Here is a 12,694-nt window from a genome sequence, read left to right on the forward strand (position 1 = left end):
AATGAAGCTGAGGCCCTCAGTGGCCATTCAGATTTAGATATTCCTTGATTAGCATACATCGAAATGTGTGAGAGCTGGGACGGTTGCTCCAACAGTTTCCTTCTTACAGCTGAACTGTTGCCTAGACTCTGATGGTTTCTTCTTCATATCTTTTCCACTGTGGAGATCCTCACATTGAAGAATTTCAGAAAGAGCTTCTTCCTTTGTGTACGCAGGTATTGTAATGTTTAATATTGTTGTATGGAACCAGTTGCTTTGTGGAAACTTCAGTTTTCAGACATTTGGTGTTTACTTTTGTTTCTGTGTTGCTGTCTGGTTTATCATCTAAATGATGAATGTTCAGTGATAAAGGCTCATTTGATAATACTACAGACCTGTGTTTGGGGAGAGTTATCGTACCATCCTGCTTTAGTTTTTCCATGGATTCCATAACTAACTTCATGTGAATGCTGGATTGGTTCCTAAATTGATGCTCTGTTTTTCTCCTGTACTCCATCTGACCACTCTCCAGTGAGCTTGATGTGGAGATAATGTTCAAATAGATTTCGTTTCTCTAGTTTTCTAAAATACTTCACATTTACCATGAAACTTCTATGAGCAGTAGTCATAAAGTTTTAATTATCAACTTGAGAAAATCTAGGTATTTAATTATTTTTTGCTTGTTTAGAGGTACATGTCTGCATTTTAGGTACACATTGAAATTCCTATGCCACAGTTCAATCTTTATCTTCATTTTGGTTCAGTGATAGACTACAAATTATACAATCATGATGCACAACTTCCAGTTCTCCAGATTTAAGCGTGAAGCTCCTGATTTTCCACTTTCCTGATCATTCATTATTCCACTATCTCTACCGATTTTAGCTAATTGTTGTCAGTTTTTTTTTCCCTAACCAATGGTCTGAAATCCTTGTTAATTGATATACATGTAGAAGTTTATAGAAATCAGCAAGGTGTGTGTAACGCGTAATTGTTATTTTTCCTCTTTCCGAAACATTTTGTAGAATGTATAGGCCTACTCGTATTGCTGAGTATTGTGCTCTGTTTGGCCTTGTGTTTGTCTGTTGTCATTGTGCTTAAATGAAGTTGCTTATTAATCATTGTTTTATAATTAGTGTAAATGAATGGTTATTTGTGTTATTTTGTTATCTGAAACCTGTAAGGCTGTATCTTTTTGTAAGCCGTTATTTCATGTGTATCCTATTCGTGATATTCATAGTGTTTTGATTCAGTGCTTTTTTTTTATTATGACAAAATATATATAGCTCTGTTTTCTTAAAGCAATGTTTGGAACAGTTTCCATGCATTATTGATTGTAGGAAAGGCCGAGTGTTTCATTTTGTACTCTTTCTTGACATTTGTGTATCGTGGTGGCGAAAGCAAAATTTCGCAACACTTGGAAACAAAAAAAGCACCAAGAAAATGTCCAGTGTGTGATTAACTAAAAAAAACATTCCAACCTATACCAAATGACTTGGCTACGCTGCAGATAAGGGGAACGGAATCAACATTCTGAGTAGTTGTAATTTTTACAGTTGTGTTTTTATAGCCGTTGTATAGCTTTGTGGTGCCGAAAGGAAAAGATTCGCATCCGTTTCAAGATCATACTGAAAATGAGATGTGGATTTCAATCATTTGTACCTCCTGATTTTAAAATCTGGATCTCCAGATTTTTTTGTTTTTGACAATTGGCAGGCGTGTTGAAGACATTAAGTGTAAGTGAGATGAATTCTCAAGCAATTGCAAATAAGATTGGCTTTTGTGTGTAAAAGTCTGAAACATAATGGCAGTATTTGTAATCAGAGCAATATCAGCATATTTCTTTCCAGGTTTCTTTTGCCAGTATATTGGTTCGTCTTCTTTGAACAAATCTTGCAAACCCTTGTTAGGTGCTGCTTCACCTCAGTTGCAGTAATTTTGCTGTGTCATGAGACCACATGGCCCAAGATATACTTGGGTGTGGTGCTCCAAATGCAGTGTTGCAGCTTGTGTTGTGCTCGGCCCATAGCGAAGTGTTCAAGGGACTGTGTTCAAGTATTTTCGAATCACGATTTTCTCAATGCCCAAGCCATCCATCACTTGAAAACTGGATCATTTCTTATGAGAATAATGTTTGGATGTCTCCCAACCTGTCCTTTGATAGGTGCTGCCTTCTGTTGTCAATTTCTAGAATGATTTTGAAGGAAACGTTGGAGACTGTAACAGCTGCTGTCATTAATGGCTTAACCGATGTGGTTGCATTGACATAATTTCGTGCATGTTCTTTTTAGGTTTCACAGTCTGCTGTAAGTCTGTTACAAATATATCATATTTGTTGAGTGAGCAAGAAATTTTGGATTCTCTAGAGGCAGAAATTGCTCAATAACTCATCTCACACTTTTTTAAGGTTAATTATACTTTCTGTCATAATTATTTTAAAATTTGCAAGCTATCAGAGAACTAAAGTAAATACAAAAACTACATCTTGAAGCCCGTTTTTTAAAATTACTCTTGAACACACACCAACTACATATGTGCCAGTAATGCTTGGAATAGTGGCACAAATTGCCAGTTTTCTAGGCCCAACATTATTCTAAGTGGCTGATCTTCAAAGTGTTCATAAAGCAGAGTTAGGCTACACGACACCATTTAGTTTTTGCTCCTCCAGTGGGAGGCTACTCTATTTTGTGGTGGCTTCTCTAGTGACACTCTGTGGTGTAGGATTTCGGCGTGTAATAGGTCTGCAGCATTTACTTCCAAATTAACAAAAAATTGCTTGACTTTGAAACTGTGTGCCGGAGACTCGAACGTGGGACCTTCGCCTTTCACGGGCAAGTGCTCTTCCAACTGAGCTACCCAAGCACGACTCACGATCCATCCTCACTGCCTCAATTCGGGCAGTACCTCGTCTCACTTTCCGAACTTCACAGAAGCTCTTCTGTGAAACTTGCAGAGCTAGCACTCCTCGAAGAAAGGATGTTGCGGAGACTTGGCTTACCCACAACCTGGGTTAGATTTGACTATTGTATATGCATTCTATATTCGCTTGCTTATACCAACACAACTAGCTACCAGTCACCACTGTTGGATTTCAGCTCACTGAAGATCTCCCGTTGACCCCCAAGGTGGCACGGAATTGTTGCCAACAGCAGAAACAGCAAAAAAATTGTGTGTCTAACTTTTATCAATTTAGTCCTTTTAAACTGTACTGATATACAAAATAATTTTATTTTTTAACCATGGTTATTAGCTGCATATTTCAACAACACTATTTTTTCCATGTTACTGAAACTTGTCACAAGTTGAAATAGTGTTCCAGTACAGAAGCCAAGACAGAACTATGGTGTGATTTCATTCTGCCACAAAAACTGTTATCGTCTTGCTGTGATTTCTATACTTTATGGAGATGGATTTGAAGTTCGTTTTGTTAGAAATTTTGGTGGACTCCAGTTCAGATATCCTGAGAGAGAGGACATGCGTTTTACTGACTGCGATCAGATAGAAAGAAAACTAGGGGCTCCTGTTTCTGTGGAGAAAAGGAGAATTTTAAAATTTGCTCTAAGTTTTCAGTAGTTTGACATTAACTAAGAACTTGCAGAGATGTAAAAAATATTTACTATAATTTTCAGGGCTATCATATTAATTAATTCATTAATGATTGTGATAAGGCAGTGTGTGTGTTGACATAATTTTATGCCAGGGACTTATTTAAGTATTTTCTATTAAACTCATGAATGTGAAACTGTTTAATGTACATACTTGACAAAATGTACTAAAATCCACATTTTCTGATCCTAAAATTCTTTTTAAAAATTTTAAAAAATAAATAAATGCATACAAATAAACTCCAAAATAACCCAGTACGGAGGCCGATATTGACCACAATTCGTCAAAATTTTCATTTATGTGTACTTTTAACATGGTGCTCAATTTGACACCAAGTATTGAGTTGAATTGACTGCCACTTAAAATGTGTTTTCCTCAGTGACCAACAAGGTAATCAACTCTATACAGCATGATGGTACTGTATCATGGGGATTCCAATGTGTATTAGGCCTGCAGATGTGTACTTAAAGAAAAACTACTACTACTTCCCTCCAGAAGTTATAATTTTAACTTCATGAATACCATTTGTAGTGTGTTCTGATTGATCAATCTGTCTTCCTGTGTCTTGTAAAAACATAGTCTGTGTACAAAGAAAAGTGTTAGACAGTTGATCTTGTTGGCAAAATAGGTAATGTAAAGTTGTACTTTGAAAAATTTATGTGTAATTTGTGGTTTAGATTGAAGTTCCTTTCTTTCTGAATATTTTAAACAATGGAATTTGAGTTCAATTTTGTTTTTTCCCTTCTTTTCTCACAGCATCAAAAGAATCGGGAAAACAGCCTCTCTCACTGGCTGCTCAAAATGAAGTGGTGACTGTGGCCCCAAAGAAACGTATTGCACCTGTTCAGTCTGAAATTGCAGTCAGGCAGGTAAGAAGTGATAATATTATCTGTCAAGAGGTGAAGAACTATGTGAATTCACTTTTAGATTGCATTATTGAATAACTTGCTCCCTATTCTCCAAAGTAGGGAAAACAAAAATGATTAAAGATACAACAGATTTATTTTACACAGAAATTAATCATATATCCCTACATCACCTGCTTTCTCTCTCACACTCACTCTTTTCATAAAAAAAATTGAGTTAACTATTTCCTGTAGTTGCGTGTATCATTATGTATTACTGGGCATGGAACAACTGGTTAAACTGTACATAGTAATAGTTAATATGTCATTAATTATTGATTTATGTATGATGTTGTAAGGGGTTAATGAGTCTCACCAGAGTTTTTAGCTGAGTTGAAATTTCAGTGTGAGAAAATAGCTTGGTATTTGTAGCATTCAGGCAGTTTTTAGCCATTATGTATTTTTGTTATGTGTTCCTGTAACAAAATTTGTTAAAAATTTCATAACATTTTTAAAGCTATATGCTTGTACCTAACAAAACAGAGGCTTTGAACTGCTGTTAAAGAAAGGTTGAGGTAGGGTATGAGTAGAAGAAGAAGATTAATGTGACATCGCTATTATGGTAGGAATGCTACAAAGCGTGGAACCTCACTGTGTATGTACTACTCATCTACCTCACAGAAGCTTTCACTAAATACAACAGCTAAATGTGTTACTTTTTGAGCAGAAAGTGCACACATTCACACACACAACCACACAGATATCAAAACTCCCACTATGGCTGCTGTAATGTGCATTTCGGGGTGTGTGTGTGTGTGTGTGTGTGTGTGTGTGTGTGTGTGTGTTTTATGATATCACGCATCAGTCTGCTGGTGAGTGGTTGCCTTTCCCTCATTTTTCGTATGTTACTTTATAATAAGAAATAATTTACACAAGTATTTCTTGGATATTTTAATTGATGCTTATTTTGTAAATCTCATGTGCCTATAATCCTTTCTGTTAATCGAGGCTGTAATTAAGTTTTTCTTTCCTTTGTTAAGAATGAAGAAGAGGATACCAGCATGGAGGTGGATGATGAAATAAAAGTCATCACACCAGTTCAACCACCCACAAAGAAGGCACGCATGGTTCTACCAGAGCATGAAGGTGGTTACCGCATCACCATGCCTGCAGGCACGACACCTCGAAGTCGTGCCATCCTTTCAATGGGTGAGTTTTCCATCCATCCTTTGAAGGGTTTCTAGATTTGCTGTGATGTAGATAATATTTAATTGTATTTTACAATCGTGTTTCACCACAATTTATCCATTGTCATTTGCTGTACATTATTTTTAATTTTTTCTCGCACATTGCCTCATTTGATTTCTATTTTCTGGCACAGATTGTCATTAGTGGATTATGCGATATGATGAGTGTTCAATAAGTAATACAACACTTTTTTTTTCATGATAGGAATTTGGTTTTATTCTGAATTCCAATACACCATATGATTCTCCACCCTTTTGGCTACAAAACTGTATTTTACAACGTAACCTCCATTCAGTGTGATGACCTTACACCACCTTACTGCGAGGTATGCGCACATGATACCACTCTACTGGTCAACATCGGAGCCAACGTCTTGCTGCATCAGTAGTGTTTCCCATTATCCACATACTGCTTCCCGTGGACTACTTGCTTCATTGGTCCAGTGAAGTTTTGTGGGCTCATCTTGGGTGTGCAGACTTGTATGAGGCCGTGCATTGTCGTGGAGAAGTAGAAGTTCATTTGAATTTTTGTGGCGACAAACACACAGAAGTTGTTTCTTCAGTTCAGTAGCATAATACATTTCAGAGTTGATTGTTGCACCATGAGGGAGACATCAAATGAAGACTGTTGCCATGATGTTACCGGTTGAGAGTATGGCTGCTCCAGGGATTGCATTTTTATTTCGAAGTGATGAACCCTTGTGATGATGGTCGACAAAAAATGGCCACTATCAGCCTTGTAACACACAAGCAATTCCACACAGGTGTACCTTCATTGCTTTCTACTCTCTCCTGTTTGGCATCAAAGAACCCTTTGGGCACACACCTTTGGATTCCCCAACTGGATGATAAAACTACCATAAGAGGCATCCAGTCAAGCAGCCAGTTGTTTGATTGTGATCTCTTGCTTACCTCAGATGAGTGTCCACACATTCCAACATCAGGAATCACTGCTGTGTGCAGCTGGCTGGCATGCAGGAGTGTGGACAGGTTTGCGCTACTCTTTGCAATGACGACAGATGCCATGCCTAACAACTCATCGTGCTTTCATTCACTGCCAGGTCTCCGCAGATATTCTTCAAGTGCCTATGAGTATCTATGATGCTGTGGTTTTCTGCCAAAAGGAACCCAGTGACAGCTCTCTGCTTGGAATGCACCTCTGTTACAGACGCCGTTTTTAAGTCTATGTATAGCACCACCATGTATTAGAACTTTATGAAATTATAGGGGCTGAAGGGGGAATATTCCACGATGTTACACAACAAATTACACATTGTTTCAACTCAAATTGACTGTGGAAAAAAATATCTTGCATTACGCCCCTCCATAAATGGTGTATAATAATTAATAGCAAAAACTTACATGTGGGAAGTACACAGTTATAGAATAAAAATCCATTAAATGTGGTCTAATTTGATTTAAATTGCACCTGTAGCCTGCGTTAACAATAAAAGTACTATTTCTTTAGCGTGTAACATGTCCCATTCATAATTGTTCAGGTGATGTTCCGTGTGTTTATCCTCGCATTTGGGTGCAATTATGCACTCATCTATGCACTGAGTTACTAATTCTTTCAATGACTCTCAGGTTCATCTTGTAAATTTTGAAAAGATTGCAAAATCCGCTACTCCAGTTCTTCAACCATATCAGCAGAAATGATTTACATTTCACTTTTGAGATGGCTTCAGAGAGAAAAATGAGATGATTGAGGTCAGATAATATTCATAGGCCTCACGGAAACTTTTTGTGGGTATGATCATAGCTCATCAAAGTGTTATTGTAATAGGATGAATAGTGTAGCGACACACAGATGAACAAACAATGGATGAAATATGTGTGAAATATGTTTAATGTATTATAGCACATCTGCAAAATATGTTATGCAGGGTGCACATAATGTCCAGAAACACTTTCAATTATTTATTGCACAGGAACTAAATATTGTACAGATGTCATACATATTGCATTTTGAAGAGAAACTCTGAAAGTTTTTTGACCAACATTCAATATGCGTACCATGAGTGACCTGGCAGACGCTTAAACGGTAAACGAATTCTTGCCATACCTGTCTCAGCATGACTGTAGCAGTCGCTTCCTGTATTCTCTCCAGGAGCTCTGCTGAGAACTGAATTGACAACCTTGTGATTACAAGACTGGAACAATACCCACCCAAGGCTGTAAATTTTTGATACTTAACAACGTTAGGAAACATTCAATTGTTTTTTTTTGCCAGTGCTTTTCAAAAGCATGTTTTACTGCTTTAGGAAACTAGTGGGCACTGAGCTTCAAATCTAGCAGGTCTGAAGAAAATAGAAGACGGCCAGTCTATGCTTTTCTGTTTTAGAGTGCTTGTTTTCACTGTCGGCAGGCAGGCTACACAAATTGCATCTGTTGCACTGAGGCTCTAAAAAAGCACACTTGTTTGAGGTGATTTGGACAACACATTGTACAGTAGAGCAGGTAGATTTTGCAGCAGCTTAAGCATTTATCCGTAGTTCGTTTACCTTTCCAGATACGAGTTGTGAAACTAATGTGCCAGGTTACAGGTAAGCTGCCGCTATCATAGAGGACAAATATTTTAGCCTGAAAATGTACAGCTCTATGTTTTCAGTTGCAGCGAGGCAATCAAACAAGCACCGTGGAACAGTGTTTGACCGCCTGGGAGAATGTGTTGTGTCGAGCACTACAGGAGGAGCGACTCCTCCTGAAGAACCAGCCGGTGCTGGAACGACAGTCATTACTGTCACAGGAGTAACTCCCAGTCCGAACAAGGTGAAGTACTTGCAAATGTACATTGCATTTTATACCTGCTTACCTATCAATGTATGTTTAGTTTTACACCTTTAATTGGAGCCTCCAACTCCTGTTGATATATTGTCTTAATGTGGTCGTTTCATCCAGGGTGCAGGACTGTGGCGTCACATGTCTGAGGTGATTTGAAAGGTTTCAATATAGCATAGACACTTTAAGGTGGCAGTTGGTGGTAAGTGTTTTGAGCTATGACGGTATAAAATAACTGCAGAGGTCGGCTCTGTCCTAACTCATTTGTGGCACTGTCAACCTCAGCAAGTGGTTGCCTTTACCAAATAACTAGTGTACTCTGCTTTGTGTTATGTTTTGCAGTACTTCTTGTTTTCTTTCCTTATTTTGATTTGAGTGAGGAGATTAATCCTAATCTTTTTGACTATACCCTGTCAGCTCAAAAAGTTTCAGACTGAGTTAACAAAAAATAGATAACATTTAAGATGATGCTCGAACAGTCCACGGGTATACTGCCGGTTCACAGTGTCCAACGGGCACAATATTTCGGCAATCATACATGTCGCCATTGTCAGTTGTCAGCAACATTAGGGCACCTACTTGCTTGCTGGCAAAATATATGGCTGAATTACTTAGCCCCTATGTAGGTAAATGCCCTCACCATATCCGTAGTTCCGCAGATTTCGTGAAATGTCTCGACAACTTCAGACTGAAAGACACTGATACCCTAGTGAGCTTCAATGTGGCTTCATTATTCACCAGGGTGCCTCTACGAGAGTCAGTTGAGCTTATTGGGCAGAAATTTGACGAGAAGACGACCGAACTCTTTAGACATGTCTTGATCTCAATGTATTTTCTGTTTAATGGAGAACACTATGTGCAAACAGATGGAGTCGCAATGGGCAGCCCACTCTCGCCGGTGGACGCGATTTTGTACATGGAGTACTTCGAGGAGGAAGCCTTGGCACCATCTAGTTGGAAACCTACTTGTTTCTTCCGTTATGTCGATGACACGTTCGTCATCTGGCCCCGTGGTAGGGACAAGCTCCTGGATTTCCTTACACACCTAAACTCCATACATCCAAACATCAAATTCACTATGGAGACCGAAGCTGAAGAAAGATGTCATGGTCAAGAGAAGAGCTGATGGTACCCTGAGCCATGGTGTGTACAGGAAGAAAACGCACACTGACCTATACCAACATGCAGACAGCTGCCACCACCTTTCTCAGAGGAATGGAGTACTAAAAACACTAGCACACAGGGTGCGCAGCATCTCAGATGCAGGGAATCTGCCCCAGGAATTGAAACACCTGAAAACCGTGTTTTGAAAAAACGGGTACTCGGAATGGCAGATTAGACGCACTCTCCGTCCCACCACCACAGCACAACCTGTGGAGATGGATGAAGTCACAGAAGAAGAGGTACCCACTGCCTTTATTCCGTACAATGGCGCACTGTCGGGGAAAATCGGCCGTATATTAAAGAAACTCCGAGTTAAAACAGTCTTTTGCCCGCCCAATAAAACACGGGCATTACTGGTACGTGTGAAAGATGACCTTGGTTTGAGGAAGGCTGGCATATACCAAATTCCCTGTGAGTGTGGGAAGACTTATATCGGTCAAACAGTACACACCAGCGAAGATCGTTGCCGAGAACGTCAAAGGCACATTCAACTGAAATATCCAAATAAGTCGGCGGCAGCAGAGCACTGTCTGTCCAAGAAACATGAGATGGATTATGAGCGTACCAAGATCCTGGTTCAGACCTCTAAAAAGGGAGGCTATCAAAATTCGCACCAGAAAGATCTTATCAACCGAGATTGTGGCTACAACCTCAGCAAGGCTTGGGATCCGGCATTGAATGTAATTAAGAAGACTCTCAGCAAGAAGTACAAACTGGCAACCAGGGCGGACATAGCAAGCACATCGACGCTACGACAGATTCTGACGCCCACGTCTTCATTACCACCGGGCCGGCCTGCAAAGAGAGTGGCCCGTGGGGGGAGGGTATTTAAATCGCCGCCCGCCCTCGGGAGCTCAGTTCGTCAGCGCACCTGACGATGGCGACAAGTCTGATCGCCGAAATATTGTGCCCGTTGGACACTATGAACCGGCAGTATACCCGTGGACTGTTCGAGCAACAAATACACCGGGAGAAACTGAAGAATCACAGTTAAGATGATGGTTTTAATACTTAAGATGTTCTGCATGATATCTCTCCACCTGAGTACAGCCAACAGATGTTCATACAACCATGTGAACTGCCAGAAAAGCCCTGTCAGAAGTTGTTCAACCCGCATATCACCTTGTCCACCTGCTTAACTGAGTGGGAACGTGCATGCCTCCCATGCAGAGTGCCAGGTTCGATTCCCGGTTGGGTTGGAGATTTTCTCCGCTCTTGGATTGGGTGTTGTGTTGTTCTCATCATTATTTCATCCACATCACCAGCATGCAAGTCACCCAATGTGGCGTCGACTGAAATAAGACTTGCACTCGGTGGCTGAATTTCCCCGGATGGGGCCTCCTGGCCAACAGTGCCACACGATCAAGTCATTTCATTTCATATCGCATCGGATTGAATGTCATTATGTGACTTTCTGCACTTTACCGTTTTGTGGTAGGTTGTGAAATTACAAGCTTCTTCATGATTTTGTAAGCAATAAGTAATGATTCTGATGGATGTAGCGGACTAGTGGGAAAATTACATACTGTAGTAGCATATAAATGAACAAGCACGGCAAATTCCGTGTTAGTGAGAAGATAGGTAATATCAAATGAACAAGCAAGGCAAATTTCGTGTTAGTGAGAGCTAAAGTTATCCCTTTGTGGGATCATAGTTTCTTTAGATTGTTGTTGCTGTGGTGGTGGTGGTCTGTTTCTCTGAGATATTCCAATATATTGGGCTTCGTGCGGCACTAAGTTTGGTCAAACTGCACCTGATGTCACCCACATCTGCAGCAGAAAGGCATTTGTGCCATATGCTGCTCTCAGAAGTACCCATGACCCAGACGTCCAGTGCGCAAGAATTTCAATGGCATTAATGCTTCTTTGTTTGTTCATATTTAGACTTTGTCTGTAAAACAGTGAGAGTGAATCATTGCACAGAGAGTATAGATTAAATAGTGTTTTCTCCACAAGTTGTTGACTTACTCCTTCAGTAGGATTACTAATAATTACTGTAATGACGAACTAAGGAGAATACATTGGGAGTTCATCAACTTTTGCTACATCAGAAGAGTTTGCCAGATGTGGACTCTCTCAAGGTTCATAGGCTTATTAATAACATCAAGTCATGTAACCCGCGGTAATGTTTTTCCTGGAAAGAATTGTCTGCGTTTTGCATTTCAATCAAGTCATGGCAGGTGTCCACACACAATTGTTTTTGTTTGGGAGTCAAGGTGCGCAAGACAAACTTTGGTCACACTTTTCTCTCTACAAAATATTCTGGAGAATGTTTTGTAGATATTTCTTTATTGAAATTTGTGACATAACAATGTTGACACCCTACAGCCGCACATCCATCACTTCGTACAGCCTGCTCGCAACTGACTGGTTGAAGGCGTATCTCTCATTTCCAGTTGTTGATTCGAGTTGGCATTGTAGTTACTACAGCGACGTTGCTTATGTGCCTGGAATGAAATCAGTTTCAGAAGTTTTTGGACAGAGAGTGCATGTTGGTTCTACTTTTGCAGAAGTTGAATTGCAGGTGTAGTGTGTCAGCCTAGCAAGAGTGAGGAGGGTCTCATTCCTCTACACTTCTCTTCTTCCTGCAGCTGACAGAGTTCTCGTCTGTTTACCTTTGCCACAGACTGTCGCATTATAATAAATAAAGATATTGTGTAGTGTTTGTTTATTGTTATTATTAACCAAGAATATCGCTGCTCCTCTTCATTATGGCTGTCATCATGTTGCCACTATACTCTTGCTCAGAGACGAATACACAGTGTCATCTGAAGTTGTCAGACCAAAACATCACCACCACTTGTTGCTGCCATCAATCTGCCAGTAACTGCCGTACTTCCTGGGAAGACTGTTCACTTTCAGCTGAGACAGTTCCTTTTATTGCAGTGGCTTATGACTTCATTCTTATGGCATCATCTGAGCCATGTGTCAGAATTATGCAATCTCTTTTGAATCAAATCACCGTCTGTACAATTTCAAATGCCACCAAAAGCCAGTTTTCTGTATATCCATTTTGGCTATACTGGAACTGCTATTTCAATTGACAGTTGCAAGCCACTGCAGGATCATCATC

The 12,694-nt window shown here is 39.8% G+C and overlaps 1 protein-coding gene across 2 annotated transcripts in view; it reads left to right on the forward strand.

The window, feature by feature from the left end:
- The window catches only part of LOC126291621 (uncharacterized protein C19orf47 homolog), a 51,269-nt gene that overhangs the window by 5,767 nt on the left and 32,808 nt on the right, over window positions 1–12,694 (forward strand). The window contains exons 4-6 of one of the 2 annotated variants that reach the window (XM_049985170.1): window positions 4,342–4,454; window positions 5,471–5,639; window positions 8,289–8,449. In XM_049985170.1, the coding sequence (XP_049841127.1) occupies window positions 4,342–4,454; window positions 5,471–5,639; window positions 8,289–8,449 (443 nt within the window). The remainder of the gene's footprint in view (window positions 1–4,341; window positions 4,455–5,470; window positions 5,640–8,288; window positions 8,450–12,694) is intronic. The other variant, XM_049985171.1, reaches the window with a different exon arrangement.

The sequence above is a fragment of the Schistocerca gregaria genome, chromosome 9 (assembly GCF_023897955.1).
Source record: "Schistocerca gregaria isolate iqSchGreg1 chromosome 9, iqSchGreg1.2, whole genome shotgun sequence".
Classification (NCBI taxonomy): domain Eukaryota; kingdom Metazoa; phylum Arthropoda; class Insecta; order Orthoptera; family Acrididae; genus Schistocerca; species Schistocerca gregaria.